Genomic DNA, 14,169 nt, shown 5'->3' with positions numbered 1-14,169 from the left:
AGATGCTCAGAAACATATAAACAGTGAGGATGTTGATAACTTATTTCAGTGAAGATTGGACTGACTGTTGAATTAGGTGGCACATGACAGATAAATTCAGGCCAGGGAATATAGTGATTAATTTTGCTTGGAAGAATAAGAACATAAAACGTGCAGTAAACTGTACATTTTTAAAGGCTGTTGAGGAGCCAAGGGAACTGGCTGTATATGGGCATAAATCTTTGTAAGTGACAGAACATGTTGGGAGAGTGGTTAGTAAAGCCTATGGGATCTGAGGCTTCAAAAGCAGAGGCATAGATTATAAAAGCAAGGATGTTATGTTGAATCTTCATTAAACAGCAGTTCTGCCACAACTGAAGCATTGATGCAATTCTTGTCATCACAGTTTAGGAAGGATGTTCAGTGCAAGAACGGAATTGTTTCACAGATATTATCAGGATGAAAAGACTTGGATTATAAGGAGATCCTGGATAGGCTAGGACATTTTCCCTCCGAAGCCTGGGAAGCTGGAGGGTAATTTTATAGAGTTGTATAAAATCATGGGAGATGTAAATAGGATGTAGTCTTTTTCTCCCCTAGGGAAAGAAAATAACAGATATTGGTCCTCTAGACCAGGGAAAGCTTTAAAAGAGACCTGAGGAAAACTTTCTCATACATAGATTGATGGATATATACTGTAGAGTGAGGTACCATCTTAACATTTTAAATACATTTGGATAAATACATGAAAAGGAGGGGTTTAAAGAGATATGGATCAAATGCAGGTAAATTTGAACAGCGTAGTGGCAAGGACAAGTTGGGTTTGTTCCCATTCTGTGACTCTATAATAAAGTGGGATTAGTGTGTGATGAGTGTAAATGAGTGCTTGTGGGTTAGGGGAGATAGATAGTTGAAGGGCCTATAGGGCCATGGAAAATAAATGGAGGAATGGGTCTGAACAGATTCCATTGCAAGGAGCTATATTGGCTTGTGGTCCACTTCTGTGCTGAAACAACACTACAGTAGTGTAGCAATTAGTACATACTGTTACAGCCCGGGGCTTTGGAGTTTGGAGTTCAATTCTAACATCATCTGTAAGGAGATTGTATGTCCTCCCCAGGGAATGTGTGAGCTCTCTTCGTGTCCGCTGGTTTCCTCCCTCAGTCCAAACTCAACAGTTAGTAGGTTAATTGATCATTGTAAACTGTCCCATGATCAGACAAAGGTTAAATCCGAGGTTGCTGGGCAGTGTGGCTCTAAAGGCCAGAAGGACCTATTCAGTACTCTCTGAATGAATGAATGAATAAATAAATAAATAAAACAAAACTATTTTATGGTTCCATCTTTATATAACTAAGTAATTGCAAAACAAAATGGATTTATATTTCCAGTCTAGGGTACTTGATTTAGTACTTCATTTTTTTACATGGCATTAAGGTGGTGTTCAGATTTTTTCTGTCTTCGAATGCCGTGAGCAAATTGGTCTACTATTTCATAGATCCAATTTCCTTGGAAACCTGTATCCACACAAATTACATTATGCTTTTTACCAGTATGTTTACAAATTGGCACACAGAGGAATTCTGTGAAAAGAAGCATGTTATTCAAATGGTAAGAGATTACAGAGCTTGAGGGTGCAGAATGGGTACAGGTGTGCTGTGAATTATTTACAGAAGATTGATGTTCATGTACAGCAAATAATTATGGAAGATAATCGAATATGAAGGTTGCCCCTCTGACTGGAGGTCTGTGACTAGTGGTGTGCTGCAGGGATCAGTGCAAACGCTATTTTTGCCTGTCACCAGGATCAGCAATCTGCATGATAATCTGGTGAACTAGAGTGGCAGCAGAAGTGATAGATATGGGCTCAATTGCAATATTTATGGGAAGTTTGGATAAGTACGTGTACATGAGGGTTAAGGTTCAGCTGCGGGTCAATGGTACTATGCAGAGTAACAGTTCAGCATGGACTGGATGGGTGAAGGGACTGGTTCTATGCTTTATGATAATTTATTGATGGCTGACAAGGGAAGTCAAAAGCAGGATAAAAGCAAAAGGGGAGGAATATAATATGGCAAAAATTAGTGAACAGTTAGAGGATTGGGAAGATTTTAAAAGCCATCATAATGCAAATAAAAAGCAAAACGGAGAGAAAAGATGAAATATGAAAGTAAGCCAACTAATAAGGTAAAAGGGGATAACAAAAAAAATTTTCAGATATATAAGGAGTAAAAGAGAGGTGAGAGTGAATATCAGACCACTGGAAAATGACACTGGAGGTATAGTAATGGGGCGATAAAGAAATAGAATACAAACTTAGTAAGTATTTTGTGTCTGTCTTCATTGTTGAAGACACTAGCAGTATGCCAGAAAGGCAAGAGTGTCAGGGGGCAGATGTGAGTGTGGTTGTTATTACCAAGGAGAAGGTGCTTAGGAAGCTGAAATGTCTGAAGGTTGATAAGTTACCTGGGCCAGACGGATGATACCCCAGGGTTCTGAAAGAGATAGCTGAGAGATTGTGGAGATATTAGCAATGATCTTTCAAAAAATATTAGATTTGAGAATGGTCCTGGAGGATTGAAAAATTGCAAATGTCACTTCACTCTTTAAGAAACAGAGAAAACCTACAGCGCAATACGGGCCCTTCGGCCCACATTGCTGTGCCGAACATGTACTTACTTTAGAAATTCCCTAGGATTACCCATAGCTCTCTATTTTTCTAAACTCCATGTACCTATCCAAGAGTCTCTTAAAAAACCCTATCGTATCCACTTCCACCAGCAGCCCATTCCACACACTCACGACTCTGCGTAAAAAAATTACCCCTGACATCTCTGTACCCACTTCCAAGTACCATAAAACTGTGCCCTCTCGTGTTAGCCATTTCAGCCCTGGGAAAGAACCTCTGACTATCCACACAGTCAATGCCTCTCATCATCTTATACACCTCTATCAGTTCACCACTCATCCTCCGTCACTCCAAGGAGAAAAGGCCAAGTTCACTCAACCTATTCTCAAAAGGCATGCTCCCCAATCCAGGCAACATCTTTATAAATCTCCTCTGCACCCTTTCTATGCTTTCCACATCCTTCCTGTAGTAAGGCAACCAGAACTGAGCACAGTACTCCAAGCTGGGTCTGACCAGGGTCCTATATAGCTGCAACATCACCTCTCGGCTCTTGAACCCAATACCACAGTTGATGAAGACCAATACACTGTATAACTTCTTAAACTCACAGTCAACCTGCGCAACACACATAAAAGTTGCTGGTGAACGCAGCAGGCCATGCAGCATCTCTAGGAAGAGGTGCAGTCGACGTTTCAGGCCGAGACCCTTTGTCAGGACTAACTGAAGGAAGAGTGAGTAAGGGATTTGAAAGTTGGAGGGGGAGGGGGAGATCAAAAATGATAGGAGAAGACAGGAGGGGGAGGGATGGAGCCAAGAGCTGGACAGGTGATAGGCAAAAGGGGATACGAGAGGATCATGGGACAGGAGGTCCGGGAAGAAAGACAAGGGGGGGGGACCCAGAGGATGGGCAAGAGGTATATTCAGAGGGACAGAGGGAGAAAAAGGAGAGTGAGAGAAAGAATGTGTGTATAAAAATAAGTAACAGATGGGGTACGAGGGGGAGGTGGGGCATTAGCGGAAGTTAGAGAAGTCGATGTTCATGCCATCAGGTTGAAGGCTACCCAGACGGAATATAAGGTGTTGTTATGTTCATGTCAACCTGCGCAGCAGCTTTCAGTGTCCTATGGACTCGGACCCCAAGATCCCTCTCATCCTCCACACTGCCAAGAGTCTTACCATTAATACAATATTCTGCCATTGTATTTGGCCTACTAGAATGAACCACTTCACACTTATCTGGGTTGAACTCCCATCTGCTACTTCTCAACCCAGTTTTGCATCCTATCAATGTCCCACTGTAACTTCTTACAGCCCTCCACACTATCCACAACACCCCAACCTTTGTGTCATCAGCAAATTTACCAACCAATCCCTCCATTTCCTCATTCGAGTCACTTATAAAAATCACAAAGAGAGAGGTCCCAGAACAGATCCCTGAGGCACACCACTGGTGACCGACCTCCATGCAGAATATGTCCCATCTACAGCCACTCTTTGCCTTCTGTGAACAAGTCAATTCTAGATCCACAAAGCAAGGTCCCTTTGGATCCCATGCCTCATTACTTTCTCAATAAGCCTTGCATGCGGTACCTTATCAAGTGCCTTGCTGAAATCCATATACACTACCTTTACTGCTTTACCGTCATCAACGTGTTTCGTCACATCCTCAAAAAACTCAATCAGGCTCGTAAGGCACGACCTGCCTTTGACAAAGCCATGCTGACTATCACTAATCATATTATGCCTCCCTAAATGTTCATAAATTCTGCCTTTCAGGATCTTCTCCATCAACTTACCAACCATTCAAGTAAGACTCACTGGTCTATAATTTCCTGGGCTATCTCTTCTCCCTTTCTTGAATAAGGGAACAACATCTGCAACCCTCTAATCCTCCAGAACCTCTCCCATCCCCATTGATGATACAAAGATCATTGCCAGAGGCTGAGAAATCTCCTCCCTCGTCTCCCACAGTAACCTGTGGTATGTCTCGTCTGGTCCCGGTGACTTATCCAACTTGATGCTTTCCAAAAGCTCCAGCACACCTTCTTTCTTAATGTCTATGTGCTCAAGCTTTTCAGTCCATTGTATGTCACCCCTACAACTGCCAAGGTCCTTTTCCGTAGTGAATACTGAAGCAAAGTATTCATTAAGTACCTCCGGTTCCATACACACTTTTTCACTGTCACACTTGATCGGTCTTACACTCTCACATCTTATCCTCTTGCTGTTCAGATACTCGTAGAATGCCTTGGGGTTTTCTTTAATCCTGCTTCCCAAGGCCTTCGCATGGCCCTTTCAGGCTCCCTTAATTTCATTTTTAAGCTCCTTCCTGCTAGCCTTAGAATTTTCTAGATCTCTATCATTACCTAGGATTTTGAACCTTTTGTAAACTTTTCTTTTCTTCTTGACTAGATTTTGTACACCATGGTTCCTGTTCCCTACCATCCTTTCCCTGTCTGATTGGAATATAGATATGCAGAAAACCATGTAAATATCCCCTGAACATTTGGCACATTTCTGCCATACATTTCCCGAGAAAATCTGCTCCCAATTTATGCTCACAAGTTCCTGCCTGATAGCTTCATATTAAGAAGGGAGGGAGGCAGATGCAAGGAAACTATAGACCAGTTCGCCAGACAGGTGGTTGGGAAGATGTTGGAAAGAGGTTTTGAGATACCTCTTTCCAACATCGTTAGGGTTAAGGTTAGGGCATGGGATCAAATAGGCCAAAGTCAGCATGGTATCCTTAAGGAGAAATCTTGCCTGACAAACATACTATATTCTGCCATCATATTTGGCCTAGTGAGATGGAGGTACTGAGGGAAATACATGTTAGTAGGGAAGTGGTGTTAGGTAAATTGAAGGCATTGAAGGCAGATAAATCCCCAGGGCCAGATGGTCTGCATCCCAGAGTGCTTAAGGAAGTAGCCTAAGAAATAGTGAATGCATTAGTGATCATTTTTCAAAACTCGTTAGATTCTGGATTAGTTCCTGAGGATTAGAGGGTGGCTAATGTAACCCCGCTTTTTAAAAAAGGAGGGAGAGAGAAACCGAGGAATTATAGACCGGTAAGCCTGACATGGGTGGTGGGGAAAATGCTAGCGTCAGTTATCAAAGATGTGATAACAGCACATTTGGTAAGCAGTGAAGTCATCGGACAAAGTCAGCATGGATTTGTGAAAGGAAAATCATGTCTGACGAATCTCATAGAATTTTTTGAGGATGTAACTAGTAGAGTGGATTGGGGAGAACCAGTGGATGTGGTATATTTGAATTTTCAAAAGGCTTTTGACAAGGTTTCACACAGGAGATTAGTGTGCAAACTTAAAGCACACGGCATTGGGGGTATGGTATTGATGTGGATAGAGAATTGGTTGGCAGACAGGAAGCAAAGAGTGGGAATAAACGGGATCCTTTTCAGAATGGCAGGCAGTGACTAATGGGGTACCGCAAGGCTCAGTCCTGGGACCCCAGTTGTATACAATATATATTAATGACTTAGACGAGGAAATTAAATGCAGCATCTCCAAGTTTGAGGATGACACGAAGCTGGGCGGCAGTGTTAGCTGTGAGGAGGATGCTAAGAGGTTGCAGGGTGACTTGGTTAGGTTAGGTGAGTGGGCAAGTTCATGGCAGATGCAATTTAATGTGGATAAATGTGAGGTTATCCACTTTGGTGGCAAGAACAGGAAAACAGATTATTATCTGAATGGTGGCCAATTAGGAAAAGGGGAGGTGCAACGAGACCTGGGTGTCATTGTACACCAGTCATTGAAAGTGGGCATGCAGGTACAGCAGACGGTGAAAAAGGCGAATGGTATGCTGGCATTCATAGCAAGAGGATTTGAGTACAGGAGCAGGGAGGTACTACTGCAGTTGTACAAGGCCTTGGTGAGACCACACCTGGAGTATTGTGTGCAGTTTTGGTCCCCTAATCTAAGGAAAGACATTCTTGCCATAGAGGGGGTACAAAGAAGGTTCACCAGATTGATTCCTGGGATGGCAGGACTTTCACATGATGAAAGACTGGATTGACTAGGCTTATACTCACTGGAATTTAGAAGATTGAGGGGGGATCTTATTGAAACGTATAAAATTCTAAAGGAATTGGACAGGCTAGATGCAGGAAGATTGTTCCCGATGTTGGGGAAGTCCAGAACGAGGGGTCACAGTCTAAGGATAAAGGGGAAGCCTTTTAGGACCGAGATGAGGGAAAACTTCTTCACACAGAGAGTGGTGAATCTGTAGAATTCTCTGCCACAGGAAATAGTTGAGGCCATTAGATAAGGCCCTTGTGGCTAACGGGATCGGGGATATGGAGAGAAGGCAGACATAGGGTTCTGAGTTGGATGATCAGCCATGATCATATTGAATGGCGGTGCAGGCTTGAAGGGCCGAATGGCCTACTCCTGCACCTATTTTCTATGTTGCTATGTTTCTAAACCTGTTGGAATTCTTTGTGGAAATAACAGAAAGGATAGACAAAGAAGAGTCAGTGGATAGAAACATAGAAACATAGAAAATAGGTGCAGAGTAGGCCATTCGGCCCTTTGAGCCTGCACCGCCATTTATTATGATCATGGCTGATCATTCAACTCAGAACACCGCCCCAGCCTTCCCTCCATACCCCCTGACCCCCGTAGCCACAAGGGCCATATCTAACTCCCTCTTAAATATAGCCAATGAACTGGCCTCAACTGTTTCCTGTGGCAGAGAATTCCACAGATTCACCACTCTCTGTGTGAAGAAGTTTTTCCTAATCTCGGTCCTAAAAGGCTTCCCCTCCATCCTCAAACTGTGACCCCTCGTTCTGGACTTCCCCGACATCGGGAACAATCTTCCTGCATCTAGCCTGTCCAATCCCTTTAGGATCTTATATGTTTCAATCAGATCCCCCCTCAATCTTCTAAATTCCAACGAGTACAAGCCCAGTTCATCCAGTCTTTCTTCATATGAAAGTCCTGCCATCCCAGGAATCAATCTGGTGAACCTTCTCTGTACTCCCTCTATGGCAAGGATGTCTTTCCTCAGATTAGGGGACCAAAACTGCACACAGTACTCCAGGTGTGGTCTCACCAAGGCCTTGTACAACTGCAGTAGTACCTCCCTGCTCCTGTACTCAAATCCTCTCGCTATAAATGCCAGCATACCATTCGCCTTTTTCACCGCCTGCTGTACCTGCATGCCCACTTTCAATGACTGGTGTATAATGACACCCAGGTCTCGTTGCACCTCCCCTTTTCCTAATCGGCCACCATTCAGATAATAATCTGTTTTCCTATTTTTGCCACCAAAGTGGATAACTTCACTATTTATCCACATTAAATTGCATCTGCCATGAATTTGCCCACTCAGCCAACCTATCCAAGTCACCCTGCATCCTCTTAGCATCCTCCTCACAGCTAACACTGCAACCCAGCTTCGTGTCATCCGCAAACTTGGAGATGCTGCATTTAATTCCCTCATCCAAGTCATTAATATATATTGTAAACAACTGGGGTCCCAGCACTGAGCCTTGCGGTACCCCACTAGTCATCGCCTGCCATTCTGAAAAGGGTCCCGTTTATTCCCACTCTTTGCTTCCTGTCTGCTAACCAACTCTCCACCCACACCAATACCTTACCCCCAATACCGTGTGCTTTAAGTTTGCACACTAATCTCCTGTGTGGGACCTTGTCAAAAGCCTTTTGAAAATCCAAATATACCACATCCACTGGTTCTCCCCTATCCACTCTACTAGTTGCATCCTCAAAAAATTCTATGAGATTCGTCAGACATGATTTTCCTTTCACAAATCCATGCTGACTTTGTCCGATCATTTCACCGCTTTCCAAACGTGCTGTTATCACATCCTTGATAACTGACTCCAGCAGTTTCCCCACCACCGACGTTAGGCTAACCGGTCTATAATTCCCCGGTTTCTCTCTCCCTCCTTTTTTAAAAAGTGGAGTTACATTAGCCACCCTCCAATCCTCAGGAACTAGTCCAGAATCTAACGAGTTTTGAAAAATTATCACTAATGCATCCACTATTTCTTGGGCTACTTCCTTAAGCACCCTGGGATGCAGACCATCTGGCCCTGGGGATTTATCTGCCTTCAATCCCTTCAATTTACCTAACACCACTTCCCTACTAACATGTATTTCGCTCAGTTCCTCCATCTCACTGGAGCCTCTGTCCCCTACTATTTCTGGAAGATTATTTATGTCCTCCTTAGTGAAGACAGAACCAAATTAATTATTCAATTGGTCTGCCATGTCCTTGCTCCCCATAATCAATTCACCTGTTTCTGTCTGCAGGGGACCTACATTTGTCTTTACCAGTCTTTTCCTTTTTACATATCTATAAAAGCTTTTACAGTCCGTTTTTATGTTGCCTGCCAGTTTTCTCTCATAATCTTTTTTCCCCTTCCTAATTAAGCCCTTTGTCCTCCTCTGCTGAACTCTGAATTTCTCCCAGTCCTCAGGTGAGCCACTTTCTCTGGCTAATTTGTATGCTTCTTCTTTGGAATTGATACTATCCCTAATTTCTCTTGTCAGCCACGAGTGCACTACCTTCCTTGATTTATTCTTTTGCCAAACTGGGATGAACATTTGTTGCAGTTCATCCATGCAACCTTTAAATGCTTGCCATTGCATATCCACCGTCAATCCTTTAAGTGTCATTTGCCAGTCTATCTTAGCTAATTCACGTCTCATACCTTCAAAGTTACCCCTCTTTAAGTTCAGAACCTTTGTTTCTGAATTAACTATGTCACTCTCCATCTTAATGAAGAATTCCACCATATTATGGTCACTCTTACCCAAGGGGCCTCTCACGACAAGATTGCTAATTAACCCTTCCTCATTGCTCAAAACCCAGTCCAGAATAGCCTGCTCTCTAGTCGGTTCCTCGACATGTTGGTTCAAAAAACCATCCCGCATACATTCCAAGAAATCCTCTTCCTCAGCACCTTTATCAATTTGGTTCACCCAATCTACATGTAGATTGAAGTCACCCATTATAACTGCTGTTCCTTTATTGCACACATTTCTAATTTCCTGTTTAATACCATCTCCGACCTCACTACTACTGTTAGGTGGCCTGTACACAACTCCCACCAGCGTCTTCTGCCCCTTAGTGTTACGCAGCTCTACCCATATCGATTCCACATCTGCCCGGCTTATGTCCTTCCTTTCTATTGTGTTAATCTCTTCTTTAACCAGCAACGCCACCCCACCTCCCCTTCCTTCATGTCTATCCCTCCTGAATATTGAATATCCCTGAACGCTGAGCTCCCATCCCTGGTCACCCTGGAGCCATGGCTCTGTGATCCCAACTATATCATAATCAGTGATGTCGGCCACTTGGATTCTTGGAAGGCTTCAGAGATCTTCTTTTGCACACCACTGTTGTAACATGTAGTTATTTGAGTTCCTGTCACTTTCTTGTCAGCTTAAACCACTCTGGGCGTTCTCATTTGATCTCTCTCATTAACAAGGCATTTTCAGCCACCAAACTGACACTCAGTGTATGTTTTCTTTTGTCTTATTTTGCACCATTCTTTGTAAACTCTAGAGATTGTTGTGTGCGAAAATCTCAGAAGATCAGCAGTTGTTGAGATTTTCAAACCACACCATTTGGCACCAGCAATCATTTCACGGTCAAAGACACTTTGATCACATTTCTTCCCCATTTTGATGTTTGGTCTGAATAACAACTGAGCCTCTCGACCGTGTCTGCATGCTTTAATGCATTGAGTTTTTACCACATGATAATCTGATTAGATATTTGTATTAATATGAATGTGTAGAGGTGTACCTAATACAGTGGCCACTGAGTGTATCTTTAAAAGAAAATTTATATATAGTTATCTTGTATTAGCAGAACCTTACAAAATGAGAGGTGTCTTGTTGAAATATATATGATTACAAAATGTGGAGAGAATGTTTTATTTTGTTTGAGTCTTGAGTTAAGTTCACTATTTATAAATAAAAAACAACTGCCCACAATCTAGAGATGAGGCAACATTTTGTTTTTCTCAGAGAGTTGTGAATCTTTTACTGAGAGTGTTGCATATAGAGGGCTCGAAGCATTGTTGAGGATTCCTACAACCCATCCTACAATCTCTTTGATCCACTACAGTTAGGTAGGAGGAACAGGAGCATCAGGACTAGGAATGGCAGGCTGGGTAACAGATTCTTCCCCCAGGCTGTGAGACTAATGAAAACCCTGTCACCATCGAGGTGTCATCACTAGGACAGCGAACTGTTTACTGTTTACCTGTGCTGTGCACTACATGCATTTTGAATTATATTTATTAACTTATCAGATGACAATAAGCTTGAACTTAAAACTTCAATCTTTGATGTTCTTGTCATCAAAGGTTGATAGAACAGAGTCTTGGAATATTTTAAGGCAATGATGGATAGAAAGAATGGGAAACATAAGTGGGTGTAGATGGAAATCTGAAGCTGAAGTCATAGTCAAATTAACCATGATTTTAGTAAATACTCTAGCAGAACTGAGGGGCAGAATGGCCCAATTTGGTTCTTATTGTGAATATTCTTATGTTTTTTCCCCTGGTGGTTGAATGGAGAAAATTGACAGCTAAGTAGTGGAAGTTAATTATTTATATGACAGCAGTTTGAGAGTATGTAATTGTGTTGCTATGCATTGACCTATTTTATACTGTTAAATGAACGACATGGTCTCCTCTCTAACAGTCTGGTAACTTTTCACACAGGCAATTACTGGAATGCAGCTTCATTTAACACCGAGTCCTCGTATCTCCATTTCTCAACGTTCCATGGGGAACTAAGCGCAGACATTACATTTTTCTTCAAAACTACGGCTTCCTCGGGGGTTTTCCTGGAGAACCTGGGAATAAAGGACTTCATAAGGATTGAGCTGAATTGTAAGTGTCATCTGACAGTGAAATAATTCTGGGTTGAAGTCAGTGTTACAAGTGAAGTCCTGTCTAGCTCAGGACCATCAGGATCGAAAGAACAATGGTCATGTGGGAGTTCTCCATCATCCTGGCATAAAACATGACACAATGATAACACCCCTGGTCCTTCCAGCATGATCAGCTAAACCTCACTATCTTCTGCATCAGGACACAAATGCTGCGATACATTGCCTGCATTATCTATCTTTAGTTCAGTAGAACCTAGAGCATAGAACAGCATGGTACAGTTACAGGCCCTTCTGCTCACGATGTTGCACCAAACTAGTTAAACTAGTGATTAAACTGTTAACTAAATGAATCCTTTCTGTCCACACAATGTCTGATAGTTTGCACTGAGGAATCAGAATCCAATTCATTATCATTGACAGTGCAGTGCAAAAGCTTTAAAAGTACAAAACATAAAAAAGTGAACTAAAATAAAAGAATAACAAGGTAGTGATGATGGATTTGTGGACTGGCAAAGGATGGCAGAGGGGAAGAAGCTGTTTCCGAATCATGGAGTGTGAGTGTTCAGGCTTCCTTTTCTGATGAGAAGAGGGCATGTCCAATATGTGGGCTGTAGACTGCTCATTTTACATAAAGTTAATTCTTTGAAGTCAATTTATCTTGATCAATGTTTTTGAGTATCCATAGTCTTCATATTAAATTGATTAATTAGGTGTCTTAATAGAGGTATCCAAAGCAAAATAAAACTGTGGAGGAACTCAATGAATCAGACAGCATCTGTGGAAGGAAAATGCCAGTCAGGATTTTGGGTTGAGATCCTTCACCTGGACTGAAGGAATATCAGGGAGATAGTGTAAAGAAGTTCAAGTTTATTGTCGTCTGACCGTACATATATGCAATCAAATGAAACAATGTTCTTCCGGACAACAGGGCATCCACAATACATACAGCATATAAACCAAAATATTACCATCAATAAATTAATAAATTATAATTCAAAATATTATATAAACATAATATCAGAATCAGAATCAGGTTTATTATCACTGGCATGTGACATGACATTTTTTATGCAATAATTTAATAGTTCCATTTAATATCAGAGAATGTATACAACATACAACCTGAAATTCTTCTTCACAGGTATCCATGAAAATAGACGAGTGTCCGTAAGAATGAGTGGCAGTAAAAATGTTACAACCCTAAAGCCCCCCACGTACGAGCAGCAGCAGAGCAGTGACCTTCCTGAGCCCCCCACCCCCCACTTATTTCAGCAAAAAAGTATCAGCACCCTCCACCCACTAAGCAAGCAACAGCAAGACCCCCGAGAAAGACCATCATCTGCAGTCCAACAAAAACTAATCGTTCACCTGACAATTCGACATACCACAGGCTCTCTCTCCCTAATAAGGGGATAGAGAGTTGTCACACAGGTGTCACACAGTGAGAGGGGAGACTGACAAGACAAAAAAAACTCACTGATTTACAGTGTTAAAGTCTGCCACATCACTTTTTCTTCCAAGTTCTTTGACTCAAGAATCAGCAGCAGACTCTCCCCTACCAGTAAGAGAAAGAGAGAGAGAGAGAGAGGGAGGTCTGAGGACAGAGCCTCCGACAGCTGATCTGCTGTTCCCAATATTCCATTTTCTCCTGCGATGCTTTATTCTGTGGCACCAGCATTGAATCATCTTGTCCGCAGAGCTGCAAAGCCTCAGAACCCCAAAGGCTCGCTCGTATTCTAGGCAGCATTCTTGGGACATCGAGAAATGGTCGGTCAGTGAACCCCGGGAGTGGGTTCCATTGCCACAAAGAAGTGAAGTTTGAGTGTAGCTTTAGGTCAGGGCCTTTGACAGAATCCTATCCAACTATTTGTATTATCATTATACCATATTATTTAATGAGAAAGTAAGGAGGCATGGGATCCAAGGGAACCTTGCATTGTGGATCCAGAACTAGCTTGCCTTCAGAAGGAAAAGAGTGGTTGTAGACGGGTCATATTCTGCATGGAGGTTGGTGACCAGTGGTGTGCATCAGGGATCTATTCTGGGACCCTTACTCTTTGTGATTTTTATAAATAACCTGGATGGGGAAATGGAGGGATGGGTTAGTAAATTTGCTGATGACACAAAGGTTGGAGGTGTTGTAGATAGTGTGGAGGGCTGTCAGAGTTTACAATGGGACATCGATAGGATGCAAAACTGGGCTGAGAAGTGGCAGATGGAGTTCAACCCAGATAAGTGTGAGGTGGTTCATTTTGGTAGGTCAAATATGATGGCAGAATATAGTATTAATGGTAAGACTCTTGGCAGTGTGGAGGATGAGAGGGATCTTGAGGTCCGAGTCCATAGGACACTCAAAGCTGCTGCGCAGGTTGACTGTGTGGTTAAAAAGGCATACGGTGCATTGGCCTTCATCAACCATGGGACTGAGTTCAAGAGCCAAGAGGCAATGTTACAGCTCTATAGAACCCTGGTCAGACCCCACTTGGAGTACTGTGCTCAGCTCTGGTTGCCTCACTACAGGAAGGATGTGGAAACTATAGAAATGGTGCAGAGGAGGTTTACAAGGATGTTGCCTGAATTGGGGAGCATGCCTTATGAGGATAGGTTGAATGAACTTGGCCTTTTCTCCTTGGAGCGACGGAGTTTGAGAGGTGACCTGATAG

The 14,169-nt window shown here is 42.6% G+C and overlaps 1 protein-coding gene across 1 annotated transcript in view; it reads left to right on the top strand.

The window, feature by feature from the left end:
* The window catches only part of LOC140198396 (contactin-associated protein-like 5), a 1,159,251-nt gene that overhangs the window by 851,548 nt on the left and 293,534 nt on the right, over window positions 1-14,169 (top strand). Inside the window, exon 16 of the mRNA XM_072259489.1 lies at window positions 11,334-11,504. Within this exon, the coding sequence (XP_072115590.1) occupies window positions 11,334-11,504 (171 nt within the window). The remainder of the gene's footprint in view (window positions 1-11,333; window positions 11,505-14,169) is intronic.

The sequence above is a fragment of the Mobula birostris genome, chromosome 5, assembly GCF_030028105.1.
Source record: "Mobula birostris isolate sMobBir1 chromosome 5, sMobBir1.hap1, whole genome shotgun sequence".
Lineage (NCBI taxonomy): Eukaryota > Metazoa > Chordata > Chondrichthyes > Myliobatiformes > Myliobatidae > Mobula > Mobula birostris.
The sequence above is the reverse complement of the archived record's forward strand: the minus strand, read 5'-3'. Positions and strand labels throughout refer to the sequence as shown.